Here is a 20,496-nt window from a genome sequence, read left to right as displayed (position 1 = left end):
CTAGGTCCATCCATGTTGTTGCAAATGGCAAGATCTCGTTCTTTTTTTATTAATTTTCCATTGTATATAAATACCACTTCTTTTTTACAAAATAGTTTTTTAACGTTTATTTATTTTTGAGACAGAGAGAGACAGAGCATGAACGGGGAAGGGTCAGAGAGAGGGAGACACAGAATCGGAAGCAGGCTCCAGGCTCTGAGCCATCAGCACAGAGCCCGACGCGGGGCTCGAACTCACGGACCGTGAGACCATGACCTGAGCCGAAGTCGGACGCTTAACCGACTGAGCCACCCAGGCGCCCCAAATACCACTTCTTCTTTATCCATTCATCTATCGATGGACACTTGGGCTGCTTCCATATCTTGGCTCTTGTAAATAACGTTGCAATAAATATAGGGATACATCTGTCTTTGCGAACTAGCGTTTTCATTGTCTTTGGGTAAATACTCGGTAGTGGAGTTATTGGATCATATGGTGTTTCTATTTTTCATTTTTTTAGGAACCCCCGTACTGTTTTCCACAGTGGCTGTGCCAATTTACATCGCCACCAACAGTGCACGAAGGTTCCTTTTTCCCACATCGTCACCAACACTTGGGATTCTTGTATTTTCCTATTCCAGCCATTCTGACAGGCGTAAAGCGTTATTTCGTGGTTTTGATTTGCTTTTCCCTGACAATTAGTAATGTTGAGCATCTTTTCGTGTGTCTATTGACCAACTGCACGTCGTCTTTAGAGAAATGTCTATTCAGGTCCTCTGCCCATTTTCATTGGATTACTTTATTGATGTTGAGTTGTAGGAGTTCTTTGCACATTTGGGATATTAATCCCTTATTGGACACATCATTTGCAAATATCTTTTCCCACTCAGCGGGTTACCTTGCCCTTCTGTTGATGATTTCCTTTGCCGTGTAACAGATCTTTGTTTTGGCGTGGCCTCAATAGTTTACTTTTGCTTTTGTTTCCCTTGCCTGAGGAGACATTTCTAGAAAAATGTTTCTACACTGATGTCAAGGAAATTACTGCGTATGTTTTCTTCTGGGAATTTTATGGTTTCAGGTCTCACACTCAGGTCTTTAATCCATTTTGAATTTATTTTTTGTATAGTGTAAGAAAGTGGCCTAGTTTCATCTTTTGGATGTAGCTGTCCAGTTTTCCCAACACTATTTGTTGAAGAGGCTTTTTCCCACTGGATTTTCTTGCTTCCTGTACCAAAAATTAATTGGCCAAGTAAGTGTGGGTTTTATTTCCAGGCTCTTTATTCTGTTCCATTGATCTATGTGTCTATTTATGTGCCAGTACCGTACCGTTTTGGTTACTGCAGCTTTGTATTACGTCTTGAAATCTGGGATTGTGATACCTCCAGCTTTGTTCTTTCTCAAGATTGTCTTGACTATTCGGGGTCTTTCGTGGTTCCATCCAAATGCCAGTATTATTGGTTCTAGTTCTGTGGGAAAATGCTGTTTGTATTTTAAAAAAATTTTTTTAATGTTTATTTTTGAGAGAGAGAGAGAGAGAGACACAGAGCGTGAGCGGGGGAGAGAGAGAGGGAGAGAGATACAGGGAGACACAGACTCTGAAGCAGGCTCCAGGCTCTGAGCTGTCAGCACAGAGTCCGACACTGGGCTCCAACTCACGAACCGTGAGATCATGACCTGAGCCGAAGTCGGACGTTTAACCGACTGCGCCACCCAGGCGTCCCAATGCTGTTTGTATTTTGATAGGGATTGCATTACATCTGTAGATTGCTTTGGATAATACGGACATTTTAACAATGTTGGTTCTTCCAATCCATGCCCGTGGAATACCTTTCCATTTGTTTGTGTCTCTTCAATTTCTTTCATCCATGTTTGATGGGTTTTTTTTAAAATGTTTATTTATTTTTGAGAAGGAGAGAGACAGAGCGTGAGTCAGGGAGAGGCAGAGAGAGAGACACAGAAACCCAAGCAGGCTCCAGGCTCTGGGCTGTCAGCACAGAGCCTGACGTGGGGCTCGAACTCACGGACTGTGAGATCACGACCTGAGCTAAAGTCGGACGTTTAACCCACTGAGCCACCCAGGTGCCCCTGGATGAGCAATTATTAAAATGTAATTAAAGAAGACAAACTTTATTTAACACTTGAAGAAGTGGACACTCTCCTTTCAGAAAGCTGCAAAATGGAGCAGCAGGCCGGAAGCTTTGATAAGATAAAGACTAAAGAACAAGGAAGAGAAAGATAGAAAATATCTGATTGGCTGGGCCCATGTAGTCAGCCTGGTTTGGGTTGAGAAGGCCCAGAGTTGGCCTGGCGTTAGGGGATTGGCTGATGGCCTAGACTGTTTTGGGCAAGCAGAACATTCATGGGGACATCAAAGCTATGTAAATTTTGGTTTGCTGATGCAGCACCTTGGGCAGGAAGGGCTCCATCTTGGGCCTAGAAAGTTGTTCCAACACAATCTTATTACCAATAGACTCTAAAGAGAGTTGGTGTTTGTGACTTCTGATCAATTTACAGAATTAAATGGTCAATGATTTAATCTATCTTAATCTACCAACTTTTGGGGCGCCTGGGTGCCTCAGTCGGTTAAGCGTCCGAGTTTGGCTCAGGTCATGATCTCACAGTTTGTGAGTTCAAGCCCCGCGTTGGGCTCTGTGCTGACAGCTCAGAGCCTGGAGCCTGCTTCCAATTCTGTGTCTCCCTCTCTCTCTCTGCCCCTCCCCCACTCATGTTCTGTCTCTGTCTTAAAAATAAATAAAACATTTTTAAAAATCTACCGACATTTTTTTTTTAAGTTTATTTATTTATTTTGAGAGAGAGAAAGAGAGAGCTAGCAGGGGAGGGGCAGAGAGAGAGGCAGAGAGAAAGAATCCCAAGCAGGCTCCGCACCAGCAGCACAGAGCTTGACTCCAACTTGGGGCTTGAACTCACCAACTGTGAGATCATGGCCTGGGCCAAAAACAAGTGTCCGATGCTTAACTGACAAGCCACCGGATGCCTCAGCAGTGAATGTGAATTACAACAAAAATGCAAAACCTTCCTCCCTATATGGCAGAATCTTTACCCAGTAAACCCATGACATTCTGGGAAAAGGGCCCCTGGCCCCGGTCCAAGCAACTCCACTCATCGTTGGTGACATATATAGCCACATTCTGGAAGGTCAGTGGGGTCCTGAAAGAATTCCTATGTAGCCCAGTCGCTCAGGGTCGGACAAGGACGGCGTACGAGGTTGGGGTAAAAGATGCTCTCGATCCTTTTTCGGCAGCTTGAATTCATTGCTGAACAAAATGAATGAAAATTCACTGACCCAGAAAATTCTCTTGCCTCCTTCGGAATTTTCCTTCTTCTTCTCTTTCCCAAATCCTAAAACCAAAGGGGTAAATGGCAAAGGTGATGTTATTTCCAGAATAGACAGGCAGGAACATCACACCTAAATAGTTTAATTTAAGGTACATCTGTTGTCTGAAAAAAATGCCTCTTGGGGTGCCTAGGTGGCTCAGTCGGTTGAGTGTCTGATTTCGGCTCAGGTCATGGTCTCGAAGTTCGTGAGTTCCAGTCAGGTCTGTGTGGACAGCTCAGAGCCTGAGCCTGCTTTGGATTCTGTGTCTCCCTTGCTCTCTGCTCCTCCCCCACTCCCATTCTGTCTCTCCCTCTCAGAAATAAACATTTAAAAAAGGTTATTGTTCCATATGCTTACTCTGCCTCTCCCTGCCCATGCCTCCTTCTTCAAAAAATTTTTTCCTGTCCTTATCACACTAGTGAAATTACTCCCCATCAGTTCACCACAAATGACCAACTATTGTCAAATCTAAGGGCCTAGTTTTGGTCCTCATCCTACTTAATGTCTGTGCACTTTAAAAAAAAAAATGTTTTGGGGCGCCTGGGTGGCGCAGTCGGTTAAGCGTCCGACTTCAGCCAGGTCACGATCTCGCGGTCCGTGAGTTCGAGCCCCGCGTCAGGCTCTGGGCTGATGGCTCAGAGCCTGGAGCCTGTTTCCGATTCTGTGTCTCCCTCTCTCTCTGCCCCTCCCCGTTCATGCTCTGTCTCTCTCTGTCCCAAAAATAAATAAAAAACGTTGAAAAAAAATTTAAAAAAAAAAAAAAAAAATGTTTTTAATGTTTTTTTTTTTGAGAGAGAGAGAGAGTGCGCAAGCAGGGAGGGAGAGAGAGAGGGAGATACAGAATCGGAAGCAGGCTCCAGGCTCTGAGCTGTCAGCACAGGGCCCGACACAGGGCTCGAACCCATGAACTGCGAGCTCATGACTTGAGTCAATGTCGGACGCTTAACCGACTGAGCCACCCAGGCGCCCCGTGTCTCTGCAACCTTTAAAATAATTGTCCACTGGCATCTACTGAAATCTCTCTTGGCTCTCAAGACACCAACTTTCCTGGCCTTTTTTTTGGCAGCTCCTATGTCTACTTCTTATCTCCTTGCCTCTCTTCTCTTGTGACTACTTGGGAAGGTTCTCCAGCCCCTGGAGTTCTGGCTTCTATTTGTACAATCTCTATTTACATGTTTTTCCTTCTACATATTTAAAGAATGGCTCAGTCTTACACCAAGCTAGAAATCTAGAAGCACTCCCTCGTCTTCCACATCCATTTGGTCACCAAGTTCTGTTCATTTTCTCAGAGAAACATTTCCTCCTACTATTTTCCTGTTACTTTCATTACCAGGGCCTTAGCCTGTCTTCATTGATTCTAGCCTGACCTAACACTATCTCCTTCAAACCGGTCTCCCTGCCCCTCAGGACAGCCTCCCCACTACAGTTGTAAGATTTGCCATTTCTCATAAATATGGCAGATCCTGTCCTTCTTGGAAAGCCATTTTCTCTGCCTAAAAAAAATGAAGTGTAACTATCACCGCACGGCACACAAGTTCTCTGTGATTTATTCTGCAGCCGCCTCTCCGGTAGTCCTCCCACAACCCTTTCCCTCCCACACCTGGCCTTCTCCTCGAGACTACCTAGAGTGCTCCCTGTTCCTAGAATACCTTTTCTCACCTTCTCCACCTGGCATTCCTATCCTTCAAGACCCTGGTTCAAGCGTCAGCTCACATTTCTTCCCTGAAGACTTTCCTACCACCACAGGCCAGGTGGGTTATCATCCATTTGAATGGTAATGATAGCTTAACCTTTATAAATTGCTTGTTCTGTGTGCCAAGGTCTTTGTTTTCATCATCTCACATTTCCTTCTCATTACAGATTCCCTAGGAAGGCATTAGGATTTTTATCCTGATTTTTCAGCTGAAGAAACTGAAGCTTAGCTAGATTACAGCAAATTGACTACGGTCCCAAGTCTATAGACAGTTGAGACTCAGTTGGCCTCTTCCACTGCCCACTGGTTCTCGAAGTCCAGTGTGCGTCAAAATTACCCATAGGATGGGCACCTGGGTGGCTCAGTCGGTTGAACGGTTGAACATCCAGCTCTTGATTTTGGCTCAGGTCATGATCCCAGGGTCGTGGGATGGAGGGCTGCTTTGGGCTTGCGCTGAGCATGGGGCCTGCTTGAGATTCTCTCTCCCTCTGCCCCTCTCCCTGGCTTGCCCACACTCTCTCTAAAAGAAAAAACATTTTTTTTTACCCATAGGGCTCGTAGAAACACCAACTGTTGCCCACCCCCCAGCAGACTTTGTGATTCAGTGCGTGTGAAATCCAATAGCCTGCATTTTTTAAAAAAAAATTTTTTAAGTTTATTTATTATTGAGAGATAGACACAGAGCGTGAGCAGGGGAGGGGGTCGAGAGAGGGGGAGACACAGAATCTGAAATAGGCTCCAGGCTCTGAGCTGTCAGCACAGAGCCCGAAGCGGGGCTCGAACTCACAAACTGTGAGATCATGACCTGAGCAGAAGTCGGTCGCCTAACCAACTGAGCCACTCAGGCACCCCTATCTGCATTTTTTTTTTTTTTTTTTTAGCGTTTATTTTTGAGAGAGAAAGCAAACAAATGGAAGCGGGCAGAGAGAGAGAGGATCTAAAGCGGGCTCTGTGCTGAGAGCAGAAAGCCGGAAGCAGAGCTTGAAACCACTAACTGTGAGAGCACGACCTCACTGCTGAAGCAGGAGGTTTAAGCCATTGAGCCCCCCAGGAGCCCCAATTATCTGCATTTCTAAAGAATTCCCAGGTGATGCCCATGCTGATGGTCCAGAGACTGCGCTTTGACAAAGTTTCACACTTTGGCTCCTGAAAGCGTCTTAGAAAATCTACAGCATCAGCCTCCTGTGGGAGCTTCTTAGAAATGCGACACCTTGGGCTTCATCCTAGCCCTACTGAATCAGACTGCATTTTTAACAAGATTCCAGGCGATTCGTGTGCACGTCGAGTTTGTGTGCACGTTGTGTGTATCCATCACACACTTTTGAACCGAGACAGACTCTAAAGGAGACAACACGTAAATTTTAGTTTACAGAGACAAATCTCTGGGGCAACAGTTAGCAGGGAGCACTTCGGTCACCCCGGGGTCACAGAGCCAGGGTTAGAGCTCCCAAAGTCCCAGGCCTTGGCGCCCACCACCCCGCCTGCAAATCGCGCCACGCTCCGCCTCTCTCTCGGAGCCGAGCCCGTTAATTGGCCATCGGCGTCCCGCCCCGCCCCCCCCCCCCCCCCACGCCGGGCTCGGCTCGGCCCCGCCTCCCCGGGGAGGCGGCTACTGCGCAGACGTTCTCCCTGCGGCTCCGCGGGTCCTCCGGGACCACTGAGCCCTCTTCCTAGAGTAGCCCCGGAGAAGGCATCCGCTCCTCCCTTCCTCGGGAGCCAATTTAACCGCCACCCGGAAGTGCAAATGTCTCCGTAGTTGTCAGCGCCGGTGGTTACTCTTTCATTCACCCCACGAACGACGCTTGGGTGCCTGGCCTTTGACAGAGAAATGAACGAGACCCAGTCCCTGTCCACATCAAGGACTGAAGGGCTGGGTGATAAACGCTATACCTCCGAGGAGCTGGAGGCGCGGGGACCGGATAGAAGAAAGCTGTCCGGGAGGCGTGACGGCCCTGGGGCTGGCAGTCGCCTGCCCTGTTGGCACTCCGGTGTTTGGTGAACGGAGAGCATTCCGGGTGGAAGAAAGGTGGCTGCCAGGAAAACGTCTCGGCGTGCAGGACGGGTGGGTGCCAGGAGATAAAGCTGGAAAGGTAAGCAGGGGCGACCCTGACGGGCTTCACGTGCGTGATAAGACATTTGCACAGTGTTCTGCGTAGCCCAGACGGCGTTTTACTCAGCCCTGATTTACACTTTAAAGTACAACTGGCAGCCAGGCTGGGTTGGAGGAGGAAAAAAATCTGAAGTATGTATGAAGTATGGTGACAGAGTGGAGGCGGAGGTGGGCTGATAATTCATTTATTCGTTAGCAGTCTTGTCTCTTCCATGGAGATGGAACTTGTGTGAGAGAAGGACTGTGTCTGCTTGGTTCATTTCTCTTGCCCAGCACTCAGAAGAGTGCCTGGCACACGTAGGCCTCAAACTACTGTTTGTTGATTGGATGGATGGATGGATGGATGGATGGATGGATGGATGGATGAGCGAGCTTGCGGTGGGTAGGACTTTCTGATTGGATAGCAGAGGAAAGTGGGAAGCGTAGGTGAGCGATCACCGGAGACGCGAGGAACACAAATAGTGGAATCCTGTTTAGTGGGTGTTTGCTGAGCTCTTTTCGTGGGCTGCCCACTAACAAGAAGCTGTAGGGCAAAAGACCAGAGCAGGCTTGCAACTAACACTGTAGTCAAGGGAGGGGCCCAGGGCCCCGAGTGTGCTAACAAGTACCAACTCTAGGTTTCAGTCCCACTAACAACCACCAAAAAAAATGTCAGCTTCCTTTCTGACCACTTACAGGACCAAATTTGAGAAGTGCATGCTTTTTCGTTTTGTTTTGAATATCACCATCCACATCCAGAGAGTCCAGTGACTCTGACTTCCAAGCTGTGTGTTATTTTGTTATATCGATGTGTCATCATTTAATAAAACAATTCCCTGGAGTTTTTGTTGTCTGTTTACCTCCAAAGATAATGCAGGAATGAATATCTTCATGGCTTCCTTTTCCTTTTTTTTTGTTTTTGTTTTTGTTTTTTGCTTTTGTTGACCATTTCACAGATTACCAGTTAAGTAATATTACATCTTGTAGCTTTCACTACATACTCCCTCGTTGCTTTTCCAAAAAGTTAATGATGGCGACTGCAGTATTTGTTTGCACAACAATTACAAATCGAGTATCTACTAGTGGCAGGCACTGAGCTGAGCTCTAGGGGTATAATATGGGCAATATAGACACAGACCCTGCTGGCATGTGGCTTCCAGCCTCTAATGGGAGGGTGGCATTCATCAGGTTATCACACAAGTGTGTAACTGCAAACAGACAAGGAGTGTGAATTAAAAATACTGGCCGCCAGCCAAGCCAGTGAAACCAGTATTATGATTTCAGCAGCACTGGTGGTAGTTTGCGGGGGTTTCTTTTTAATTTTCCCACTGTGCTATCTAACAAATGGTTTCTCAGGGTTGCCTTGCCTTTTAGATTTTAAGTTAAAGCCAATTGTTTCTCTCTAGTTCACCCTGCTGCTTAAGGGGGGTCCTCTATTGTAAACCAGCAAAAAATGACAAATTTAGGCCTGAGGTTTTTAAAGATGAGTAGCTAGAGTGTACTTATGAACTTGTTCTACCCTCTCCTTTATCTTCTAATGGGACTCCTCATATGAGTCATCTCAACTTTCGAGCTCAATAGAGAAGAATAACTCGTGCTTACCTAACTCACAAGGCTACTATGAGAATTAAACAAACAAACAAACAAAAAATTAAAAGAGCTTTGCAAACACGAAAGATGTTTGGATGATAATCTCCTGCATCTGCACTGCCCTATTTACTTTTGTTCGCTTTATTTCATGTATATTTAACACATATTCATTGGACATGGATCTTGTGTCAGGTGCTGGAGACGCACAAATGAACAAGAGCCTATCTGTGCCCTCATGGAACTTACGTTGTAATGTGCACTGGAGCACTGTGGGTCGAGGTGAAAAGAATTCGAAAGTCACTACCTACCCAGTCCCATCACTGCACAGCACAGGAACCAGAGGAGTGCACATTGACCTTTCCCATGTTTTGATTGTTCCTCGCTGCCCGCGTGACCCACGGCCGATGCTCCCTCTCAGGCACACCCGGAGGATGCTTTATCTAAGTATTAAAAGATTGGGCCCTGTCTGCAAGTAATGGGGTAACAACTTTAAATTCCCATTTAAAGATTTCCGTATTATCCCCTATGCGTAGGCACTGCGGTTTCTGGGTGTATGTTAACAGGTCCAGTTGTCAGTCCTCTTGTACGAGTCAGCAGAGGCCCTAAAAACCTTGGGACCAGTTATGATTTTGTCACCGAAATGTCACGTAGCCTCCGGGTTCCTAGGCCTAGAGGGGGTGGGGCCGGAGGGGAGGAAGGTTTAGATCAAGCCGGGTCCTCCAACTTCCTCTTTCTGCTGTTTCTGAGCCCAAGGGCCAGCTAGAAGACACAGTTCCCAACTTTATTAAGGCAGCCTCGGTGAAGGAGGGCCCCTACAGGGAACTCGGGAGGACGAACGGGGGACTCGGAGCCGCAGCGTGAGCCGTCCGCAGGCGGAGAGGGAAGGGGGTCGGGCGGAGCTTGCGCATTAGTGCCCCAACCCGTGCGCCGAGGGCGCCGGAAGGAAGGGGCGGGGCGTCCCCCGGCGGCGGGGCGGGCTCGGCATCAGCAACATGAGGTGATTGGCTCTGCGTGGGGAGGGGGCTCGCTTCCGCCGGACGACGGAAGCGGCTCTCCGGCCCTACCAGTGGGCCATGGAGACGGTGGCACAGTAGCGACCTAGGTGTAAGGATTGCAGGGGCGGCGGCCATGGAGGCCGTGCTGAACGAGCTGGTGTCTGTGGACGACCTGCTGGTGAGGCCTGGCCCCGAGGGAGGGAGAGGGAACATTCGGACGGGCGGGTCCTGAGGAGAGTCCGAGTGGGGCCAGACCCTCTACCCAGCACCAGGCTCTCCTAGGGAGGCCGAACTACGGCTCCCGGCACCCTCTGCAGCGTCCGGCTCCTGCCCAGAGGCTCTTCTTTGTCCCGGAGGCCAATGGGACTTGTAGTTTCCTGCACCACCACGCCCCAGACTCGGGGCCTGGAGCCTGGCGTGGAAAGACTGACCAGTTCTGAGTGCGTGCGGGAGTTAGGAGGTCAGGGTGCGGACACCTGTGTTTGAGTGTTCCTTCGGTGACAGGGGAATATAGCGACCAGCATGAAGTTTCATATGTTACTCACCGAAACCGGCACGGTGCTGAGTGCATTGCCGGCGGTATCTCAATCCTTGTAGCTCTAGGAAGTGGGCACTCCTCTTATTCCCACTTAGCAGATAAGAAAAGGCCCGGACCCAGCCGGGTGGGGCTGGCTGGGGGAAGCAGCCACCGACGAGGGACGGCGTGGGCTGTTGTTGAGCTGTTCGGACAGCGTGTTTACTGTTCAGCCAGCCGCTCGGGGTCAGCTGCTTCGCCGGCGGTGCCTGGAGCCGCCACCAGGTGGCATCTCCGCTCGGTACCACTAGGGGGAGGGCAGTGGACAGGGGTAGTGTCGGGGGAGACACCCTGCTGCCAAGAAGCAGAGTCCCTGGATCCCAGGGATGGAGATGGCGGAAGCCGGGATGCCAGATGCCAAGGCCCGCGAGGGAAACGTGACAGAGACTGGGGAAGATGGAGTGTAGCTGGGAAACGGACACCCAGGTCCTGGTAGAGAATGGTTCGTCCCTTCCTTTCTAAATGACTCCTCTCCTCTCTTATGGCAGAAGTTTGAAAAGAAATTTCAGTCTGAGAAGGCGGGAGGCTCCGTGTCCAAGAGCACGCAGTTTGAGTACGCCTGGTGCCTGGTGCGAAGCAAGTACAATGATGACATCCGCAAAGGCATCGCACTACTGGAGGGTGAGGTGCTAGGCTACCCGACCCTCCCCTTCCCAGTGGCCCTTGGGTCCGTCCTGCCCTTCCCAACCACCGTGGCCTCCTTCCCTCCCTCCATCTCAAGCGCTTGGATCCTGTGTCGACACGGGGCCCTGTAGCTGTCACCTCACAGTTCTTTGCCAGTAAACGCACCGCAACAGAGGGCTGCACCCTGGCCTGGCTTCGCCCAGTTTGCTTGTGGCGTCATCACTGTTTAGCCAGACAGAACCATGGCGTGTCGCTCCCCCCCAGGACTCAGTGATCTGGCAGTCTGACAGAAGGAGGGTGACTTGTCTGAGGTGACACAGCTGATGAATTAATGGCTGAATTAGGACCAGAAGCTCCTGTCCCAGGCCCTTGCTCTTTGGCCCCACCATGTTGCTTACTCAGCAGCAGTTGAAAACCTTTCGTGAGGGTGGCATGGGATTAGTGCAAACCTGCGAGCAGATGGTGCTTTTTTGATTGGAATCCCGTCTCCCGTTGGTTTTCGATAGGTCACTGTTTTGTCAGAGGCCATACTTGACCTTCAGATTTCTCTGTACCCTGTACCCGCTTTCTCTTGGCCAAGTATTCACGTGGAAGCAAACAGTACGCTAGCGAAGGCTGGCTATTGTGAATCTATAAAAATAAGAATCTTTTTAAATGCAAATAACCTCACCCGGCATCTGCCTAAGTTGCTAATTCGGATTTCTCGGGCTTCCTTTACTGCGGGGCATACCTGTAGAAGATGTCTCTGAGCGTTGCCACTTCTAGCTGAGGAGAAAGTACGGGCACTGGGGAAGATTGATGAACACCTGCAAAGCTACTTAGCCACAAATTGTACAGAAGCCTCTGCGAAGTCACTGAATTAAGACAGAGTCAGGCGGGGGTCATTCAGAGAATCCTAATTGAAGGGGAGTTTTGAGCTGATTTTTTAAGGGGGGGGAGTGCAAATTCATTTTAACCCCAATCTGGGCAGCAAACAGCTACAGTGAGAACACACAGCGGGTACCTTTGGCTTCTCCAGTGCCCCAGTTTCCTTCCAGTTCACTTAGATGAACCAGAGCTGACTATATAGTGTTGAAACCAGGGCGTTCATCACCGGGGTATTTGGCAACCTGGGTTGGTGCTGCCCCGGAGCCCTGACTGGGAAGCCAAGAAGGGCCAGAGCTGAAACGGAAGCTCAGCACGGTGACTTTGTCCCGGGGTCGTACAGGGATTCGGAGAGTGGAGGGGGTCTCTGGGACACAGGCGCTAGGAGAGGAGAGGAGCGGGTCTCACCCTCTTGCCGCCACCCTCCCCAGAGCTGCTGCCCAACGGGAGCAAAGAGGAGCAGCGGGATTATGTTTTCTACCTGGCTGTGGGGAACTACCGGCTCAAGGTAAGGCAGGCAGCCCCCTTCTTCCCCCCCTCCCTCTCCGGGTGGGCCACCGCACCCCGTCATTTCCCCTCCAGGGTAGAGCCCTGGCCGTCAGGGAGGCCGGACGGGGCAAGTGGGCAGGGGGGGTGTCGGGTACAGAGGTGCAAGGCGACGGGTCCGGACGCCGAGGGAAGGTGAGGGACAGAAGATCCAGGTGCCAAGGGTGTGGGTGACCTCAGGATTGGGGTGCAGCCCCGAGCCTTGGGTGGTTATCTCCCCAGGCTTATCACCCCCACACAGTTGGGGTTGTTTGTGGACTCTACTCCGTTGGGTGGGGCCGGAGGGAGGGAGGAGGTGGGGGTAGAGGGAGGAGCCTCCGGGGCAAGTGCAGGTCCCTCTGAGGGGCTGGAAGAGGCTGGGATACTGAGGGGGGTGTGTGTCTGTGTTTTCCCTGAGCGCAGGAATATGAGAAGGCACTAAAGTATGTGCGGGGGCTGCTGCAGACAGAGCCCCAGAACAACCAGGCCAAGGAACTGGAGCAGCTTATTGACAAGGCCATGAAGAAAGGTGAACCTTCCCCTCGGCCCCCCACCCCCCTGCTCCCCCGCTCCCCCTGCTTGCCTGTCTCCCTGGCCCCGTCGTCCTGTCCTCCCAGGGCACCTCTCTGCTCTTCGCCGAGTCGTCTTCCTTCCCCCACGCCTGGGCTCTCTGGTCTCCCTTTATTTTATTTTGTATGTATTTAATTTTTTTAAATTTGCCCTTCAGAAGATACTTTTTTTTAATGTTTATTTGTTTTTGTGAGAGGGAGAGACAGAGTGTGAACAGGTGAGGGGCACAGAGAGGGAGACCCAGAATCCGAAGCAGGCTCCAGGCTCTGAGCTGTCAGCACAGAGCCCGATGCGGGGCTCGAACCCACAAACCTCGAGACCACGACCTGAGCTGAAGTCGGACGCGCAACCGACTGAGCCACCCAGGCGCCCCGTCTCTGGTCTCCCTTTGAAGGACCCCTTCCCCCTCTCCGAGCACATCCTCCTCAGTCCCTCAGTCCCTTCTTTCTGTACGCCTCGGAGTCCCTTGCCTCATGACTCCAGGGGAAGAGGCGCACCGGGCAGGGTCCCTGTGGGGGCTGGGCTCCTGACAGTCTCCCTTTTCCCTTCCCCAGACGGACTAGTGGGCATGGCCATTGTTGGAGGGATGGCCCTGGGCGTGGCGGGACTGGCTGGACTCATCGGACTTGCTGTATCCAAGTCCAAATCCTAAAGGAGACCGCGCCTCCGCCTCTGCCCAGGGATGCCTGGGAGCCTGTGGAGGACGTTCGAAGGGGGGGCGGGGGGGGTGGCCGTCCATCCTTTCCGTCCCTTCCCCTGTACCCCATCACTGCCCTCTGCCTTCGGCCTCCTCTCCCCAGAGACCTGTCCAATAGCCCCAAACCACGTGCTCCGGGACGAGTGTAAATAAAACTGGGCTTTGGCTCGGAACCGCTGTGTCTGTGTGGAAGAAGGGGCGGGCTCCGCTGGGCCGAAAGGTGGGGGTCACCCGTGGTCCTTTCCTGCTCGCCTTCCTACTCCTACCCGCCCCCAGGCCGGTGTGGGGTTCGCCTTTGTCCGCCAAGCTGCCCAGAGCCCACACCCTTCCTTCCTTCCCCTCCCCCAAAGCAGTGGTAGGCAGCATGGGGACACAGGGACACGGGACATGGCCTTTGCACGGTGCTGGAATCCTGGGAGAAAGCAGTGATGGGAGGCGGGAAGGGAAGAGCTGAGGGGACAGGCCAGGATTTATGTCTCCTGTCTCCTCTGACCCACACAGCTGCCTCTTAACACGTGGAGTTTTCCACACCAGGGGGGGCCCCCACTCGGTTTCCTCCTAAATCTCCACCTTTCTCTCCCTTTGTCTTCCTGCGCCCCCCTCCTCCCCGTCCTCTCCGTCCTCTCCTGGGGAGGGGCCGCCGCCCAGGGGCAGGGCTGGGCCTTCGGCGAGGACTCCTCAGGTTCTTGAGAAAGGTTGCAAACCCAGGACATCCCAGTCATAGGCTCCAAGATGGAAGGTCAGGACCCAGTCCCCACCCAGCCTGCTTTGCCCCACACCTGCCCGGTGCCAGGCTCAGCGTGGGCCCGTCTTGCTTCACCGCATACCTCTCGTTCCACAGCCAAGCCAGCCTGGCTTGGGGCGGGGCGGGGGGGGGGGGGGGTGGGCGTTGGGGCGGAGGCACCTGAGGGGAGCGCAGAGGATCCTGACATGGGGAGGGGGGTGATGGGATACCCTTCGGCTCCTTGATGTCCCCTGTGACTGCCTGGGGGGTAGCATCGGTTCCCTCCTACCCCTGGACACCAAGCCCCTGCTGCGCTTGCCAGAGGAGAACCAGAGCTGCCCTGGCTGTGGCCTTGAGGCAGGAAATGATACTGTCTGCACCAGGACAGGTGCTCAGCCTCGGCTTGGGGATGGGGCCCGGCGGTTTCTAACCCATCATAATTAATAGAGCTGGTGACAGTTCTGATAACTGAGCTGCTTAGATTAGCCACAGGATCACGTTCTGGGCCTGTGATTTATCCCCCTTGGTGGCCCTCGGCAGTGAGATCAAGCTTGTTGCCGAGAGTCAAAGATCAACCCGACGAGGGGGGAAATTCAAGTTCAAGAAGTTGAAGTTTGGAGGGAAGCAACCCACTGGTGGCCTCACCCTGTGCCCGCGGCACCTGGAGCCAGAGTGGTCCCCGAGGATGGAGCAGTTCCCACGTGCAGGGAGCTTTTGATCTGGGGTCACAGCGGTGAGGGAGCCAGTTCTAGTTCACAGAAGCAGGAACAAGCCCGAGGGGCTCAGACGCCAGGCCCTGGTGGCTCTGGTAGATGGTGGGTCTGGTTTGAATCCAGGTTGACTGGACTCCAGAGCCGCGGGTTCCGCCCAGACGCCCTGATGCCTTACTCAACCTTAATCTTCCTCGGTGACTCAGTAGCCCAAACCCTAAGTCTTTGGAGTTTCTTAAATTGTTCTCACCAACATCCAGGAGGGGGGCTCCGCTCCCCGGATCCTGCCCCGCGAAAGGTCTGTCTGTGGCCCCGGTCTCTCAGTCACCTTCTCTTTCCTTGTCCTGGCTCCATTCTCCGGCCCCCCGATGAGAGCTGAGTCAGAGCGACTTCCCTGCTTCCCCTCTGCTCCCAGTGCCTCCCATGGGGGCCCCCCTCAGCCCCATCCGTTCGTTGGTCACTCCCATTAGTCCTCTCCGCCCCCCTCGTGGGGCGGGGAGCCCAGAGGCTGGGGGAGGGGGTGGACTTTTGGCCCGTTCCGTTGCTTCCCTCCATCTGCGCGTCAACAGCTGCCCGGCGCTCTGGGCTCATTCCTCTGCCCGGACCTTCGGGGAAGCAGGAACCCAGAGGGAGGGCAGGGGGCAGAAGCCGGGGGGGTGGGGGCAGATCTGCACCCCAGGTTGCTGCTGGCCCCCCCTGCTCTCTCCACCTTTCTCTCCAGCCTGCCTCAACACCCCTCCTTAGCCAAAGCCCCTCAAGTTCCCTTGGGGCTCAGCCCCTCCCCTCCTCTGGGGCCCCAGGCGCCCCTCAGGGCCCTGCATCTCACCATGTCGGTGGCCGTGGAGATCTTCGGCTTCTTCATGGCGGCCCTGGGGCTGCTGATGCTGGGGGTGACCCTGCCACACAGCTACTGGCGAGTGTCCACCGTGCACGGGAGCGTCATCACCACCAACACCATCTTCGAGAACCTCTGGTTTAGCTGTGCCACCGACTCCCTGGGAGTCTACAGCTGCCGGGAGTTCCCGTCCTTGCTGGCCCTCTCCGGTATGGGGTGGAGAGAGCGGGGTGGCCCGCTCCAGGGGGCGGCGGGAGGCGGGGAGAGACCCCCGGGGAGGGTGACTGCTGCCCACGGTCGGGCCTTGGGCACCGAGCCGATAAGGGTAGGCCTGGATCGAGCTCGGGGAGCTGGGAGTGCCCGGCGGCCCCCATCTGGAGCCGCACTGGAGACCTCGTCCCACGTGTCCCCCTGCCCTAGTGTGACACCCCTAGTGGTTCCAAGTGCAGGCACCAGGGCCAGACTGCGGGGCTCAGCTGACCAGCTCGGTGCCCCCGGCAGGTGATGAAACGAGCTTCGTTCACCCCAACCGTAAAAGCGGGGGAACATGCGCAGGCGCGTGGCATGGTTGTGAGTGTTGAGCTACAGCCCGGGACGTTGGCGTGATTCCCGTTGGCCCGTGCGCGCACACGACCGACTTCAGCATCTCAGCTTTGTGGTGAGAGTGCTGGGGGTCGTGGGGGCGAAGAGGAGGCCCATCTTGGGTTCTTGGCATTGAGACCCTTAAAAGGCATCGGTGCCACTGCCACGGCGAATTCTCAAGGGCCCTCTTCAAGCGAGACTTCCCGCGGCGCTGTGTCTGGTGGAAGCAGCTAGGGGTGTGTGTGCATGTGTGTTCGGCGTTCTCAGGCAGTGGATTTTTTGAAGTTCTCGGAGGGCCGGAACGTACAGGTCTTTTGTTCCAGAAAGGTTCTCCTTGGTGGTATAGCGTCTTCCTGCTTCCTGCTCACCGAGTAGTCCCCAGCATCCCTCGGGGGAGTCTTTTGGGTAGGCCCGTGCCGGAGACCAGGAGGGGAGGACCAGGTCCCCTTTTTGGTGCCACTCCCACACCCCCCTTGGAGCCGTCGTGCTCTTCCGGTTCCCCACTGTAGGTGCCGGGAAGTGGATGGAACTAAAGCCAACGCCGGGTTTGGAACAGGGCTGCGGGAATGCCAGAGATGCTCTGCACAGTTAAGGGGTCTGCGTGGGTCTCTCGTGCCCCTGCGATTCCCAGAATCTCCCGATCCAGCAGGGATTTGGTGCCTTCATCCCTCTCTCCGGGATTTGCCATGTGCGGGGCACGTGCCCTCCCCAAGCTCCCGATGAAAGCTGGGTACCACCTGGACCAGAAGCCCCGAATGCCGGGTGGCCAGAAGGGACATTGCAGGCAGCCGGCTTAGCAGCGCTGGCCCTTCCCGCCTCACCCATCCCTCAGCCACACTGCGGTTTGAGGAGGGGCGTTTGCCGTGAGCCTGTCGGCCCGAGAAGGGCCCCACTTGGAACTGCTGACGGAGGGGCAAGAGCCTGCTCCAGGGGGGAGGGCAGAGGGCAGCTGCCCGGCATCGGGGGTCGTCAGGGCACCCCACGTTGCGATGGTTCTTCACGTAGGCCATCACAGTGCCGTCTCCGCTGGCCTGGCTGCGTGGGGCGCGGGCAACCCCGTTTCACCCAAGCTGGAAAACTACAAGCACAAGCGTTAACCGGCCCACAGCCCCACAGGTGGTAGGGGTGCCGGAACCCAGGCTGGCGGATGCTCTGGTCCCGAGGGGGGTCCTGACTATTATTTAATCCCCCACGCTCCCTCGTGGCCCATCAATAATCTCTCCTTTGTCTACCACGGCGGCCTAGGGACCCAGGGCTGGTCAGCCCTGGATAGAGAGGATATGGGGGAGGGGGGAACCCCAGAGGGAGTGGCTGGGAGTGAGAAAGTGCTCCCAGAGAACTTTGTCCCTCCTCTCTACCCGCCAACTCCGGGCCACTTCACATCCTCCTGGCAGGGACCCAGCGTCTTCAGCACCAGTGGCACGGCCCCACCCAGGAAAGGGGAACAAGGTCCTTGGGGAGGTTGGCAAGTATCAAAGAGAAGGGGGAAGAGGGGCCGGGAAGGAAACTGGCCGTTTCCTTCAGCTTTGAGAAAGGGGAAACTGAGGCATCCAATGTATATGAGCTAGATGGGCTTGGATTGTCCTGCGCCTAGATACCCCACTTTCCAGATCAGAACCGGCCCCCACCCAGTAACCCACGGGCAACTGCTGCCCCCTACAGGTCGCTGCAGGAGAAAGCTCACTTCATGATGTCTAGGGGCTGTGCCACGTGGGACCTAGAGAGAAGCAGATGTGGGGCAGGGGCTGAGTACTCAAGTGCAATTTCTGTCATTCGCGACGGAGCAGTGGTTCTCGGCTGCGATTGGGGGCGACTTTGTCCCCCAGGGGTCATTGACAACGTCTAGACATTTTGATGGTCCCTCTTGGAGCGGACTGCTGCTGACATCTAGTGGGTAGAGGCCAAGGATGCTGCTGAACATCCCACAGGGCCCAGGACGGCCCCCAGACCAAAGCAGTAGCTGGCCAAAGTGTCAGTAGTGCCAAGGAGACAGCCAGTAAGCACGTGCGCCGAACCGGGGGCGGGGGGACGCCTGAGGTGAGCCCCTAGGAAGGAGGGGCGTCAGGGCTCCGGCGGAATAGGGCCCCAAGGGGAAGGAGGGGACTTGAGGGCCTTTATGGACTGAGACCCGAGCAGGGGCTGGCTGTAAGGGGCTGGCTCAGCCCCGGAGGGGGAAGGGGCCAGCTTAGGGACCCATGGCTGCGCCCCGCCTCCCCAGGGTACCTCCAGGCCTGCCGGGCGCTCATGATCACCGCCATCTTCCTGGGCTTCCTGGGCCTCTTCCTAGGCATGGCGGGGCTGCGCTGCGTAAACATCGGGAGCATGGAGCTCTCCAGGAAGGCCAGGCTGGCCGCCGTCGCAGGGGCCCTGCACATACTGGCTGGTAACTGGGGGAAGGTGGTGGTGGGTGTGTCCTGCGTTGTCGTGGGGGGGGGGGGGGTTGAGAGTGGCGCCAGCGGACCCGGGGTCCCCTGTCGCCTCCAACTCCCCACTCTGGCGGGCGTCTCACCCTCCCCATTGAATGGACACCCGCCCTCCCTGCTCAGCTCTTCCCTGCCTCCCCGTTCACCTCAGCCTCACTCATGCTCCCCAAATCAACCCATCAGCAATGTTTCTTGAGCCCCCACTAGGAGCCAGGCATGAGCAAAGGTGAGTGAGCGACTGTCCCCCAGAGGTTACAGCCTGGCCGGGGATACCGGAGTCTGGGGTGCGCGGGGTGCAAGCACACTGCGCACAGCAACAGCACCTTTGTCAGTCTGTAAAGCACGCGCACGTTATCACCTCACAGCCAGCCTGCGAGGTAGGGTGGGTCTTGCCCTGTTCTCCAGATGTGGGAACGGGCTCAGAAAGCTCAGGTGACTTACTGGAGGCGCCCCCGGAGAGCGGCAAGGCTGGTCCTGTAGCCCAGGGGTCTCACTGGCCTCAGGCCTTCACTGCGCTGGGTGACAGAGGCAGGTCACAGGCTCCGGGGGGGGGGGGGGGTGGGGGGTGGGGGGGGGTCGGGGAGGCCGAAGGAAAGGGGTGTCGGGGCAGACCCTGCGGGAGGATTGCCCGGACAGCCGGACTTTCCAGGGCGGGCGGGTAGGATTTGGATGGGGCAGATTCCAAACGAGGCAACGATGTGATCAAGATGCTGGGCAGGAAGGGGAGAGCGTAGGAGACTAGGCAAGAAAGGGGGGCTGCGGTTGGGACCCGAGGGGAAAGGTCATGAGCTAGGGAGCGCAAAAGAAAGGGAGGGAGTGCAACTTGCTCTTGGGCGTCCAGATCTCGGGCCGCCCCCGTGTGGCCCTCCCCCGGCTCCCTTCCTCCGCTGGGCCTGGGGCGCGAGCGCCGCCCTCCTCTCCCTCCCCAGGTTTCTGCGGGATGGTGGCCATCTCCTGGTACGCCTTCAACATCACCCAGGAATTCTTCGACCCCTTGTATCCCGGGACCAAGTAAGTGTGGGAGCCCCGGCCTAGGGGGCAGTGGGTGAGACTCGGCCCTCACCGTCCCTGTCCCCAGGTACGAGCTGGGCCCCGCCCTCTACCTGGGCTGGAGCGCTTCCCTGCTCGCCATCCTGGGCGGCGTCTGCCTCGGCTCCACCTGCTGCCGCACTCCCGACGCGGCCCCGGCCCCCAGGTAGGGGCGGCGCACGCCTGGCGGCGAGGGGGAGGGGCGGGAGCGGGGTCGCGCCACCGCTGACCCAGGCCCCTCCGACCCAGGCTCCCCTACCAGGCCTCCGCGGTGCGGTCCCCCGGCCTCGCCGCCCCCCTGCACCCCGCGGTCTCGGACGAAGAAGGCGACAGCAGCTTTGGCAAATACGGGAAGAACGCTTACGTGTAGGAGGCCCGTGGACCCCGTGCCCCTGCCTCTGCCCCCGGCGGCCGGAGGTCCCGCCAACCCCGGGCTGCAGGCCACGCCCCGACTCCGCCCCGTGCCCCCGAGCCACGCCCGGCTCTGACCGCGCCTCCTTCGTCTGACCGAGAACCTGCCTCCTGAGAACTCACCTCGGACTCCTGAGGCAGGACCTTCTGGGGCTGGGCTCTGGTTGGTTAAGGGAGCAGAGACGACCCCGACTGTTTGTATTCTGTATGATCTATGCAGAAATAAATTTGTACTGTGAACTGTT

The 20,496-nt window shown here is 55.0% G+C and overlaps 2 protein-coding genes and 1 long non-coding RNA gene across 4 annotated transcripts; 2 read left to right on the top strand and 1 right to left on the bottom strand.

Moving 5' to 3' along the window:
* Positions 1-9,707: 9,707 nt before the first annotated feature.
* On the top strand, positions 9,708-13,710 carry FIS1 (fission, mitochondrial 1). Its single transcript, XM_060649274.2, has 5 exons — positions 9,708-9,861; positions 10,746-10,878; positions 12,177-12,253; positions 12,694-12,799; positions 13,395-13,710. The coding sequence occupies exons 1-5, from the start codon at positions 9,817-9,819 to the stop codon at positions 13,490-13,492; spliced, it is 459 nt and encodes a 152-aa protein (XP_060505257.1). The 5' UTR covers positions 9,708-9,816; the 3' UTR covers positions 13,493-13,710.
* Positions 13,711-14,465: 755 nt separating this feature from the next.
* Positions 14,466-20,496, top strand: CLDN15 (claudin 15). 2 transcript variants are annotated; one of them, XM_060649272.3, is made up of 5 exons: positions 14,466-16,015; positions 18,676-18,771; positions 19,741-19,822; positions 19,890-20,006; positions 20,090-20,496. In XM_060649272.3, the coding sequence occupies exons 1-5, from the start codon at positions 15,799-15,801 to the stop codon at positions 20,208-20,210; spliced, it is 633 nt and encodes a 210-aa protein (XP_060505255.1). In that variant the 5' UTR covers positions 14,466-15,798; the 3' UTR covers positions 20,211-20,496. The 2 variants fall into 2 exon arrangements, with proteins under 2 accessions (XP_060505255.1, XP_060505254.1); XM_060649271.2 differs by having other exon boundaries at positions 14,468-16,015; positions 18,607-18,771.
* Positions 17,191-18,722, bottom strand: LOC132689492 (uncharacterized). The gene is made up of 3 exons (XR_013552894.2): positions 18,612-18,722; positions 18,073-18,105; positions 17,191-17,466 (listed from the first exon to the last, which is right to left on the bottom strand). It is a non-coding gene; the product is annotated as an uncharacterized LOC132689492 (long non-coding RNA).

The sequence above is a fragment of the Panthera onca genome, chromosome E3 (assembly GCF_046562875.1).
Source record: "Panthera onca isolate mPanOnc1 chromosome E3, mPanOnc1 haplotype 2, whole genome shotgun sequence".
Lineage (NCBI taxonomy): Eukaryota > Metazoa > Chordata > Mammalia > Carnivora > Felidae > Panthera > Panthera onca.
Note: the sequence above shows the minus strand (reverse complement) of the source record. Positions and strands in the feature narration are given on the sequence as shown.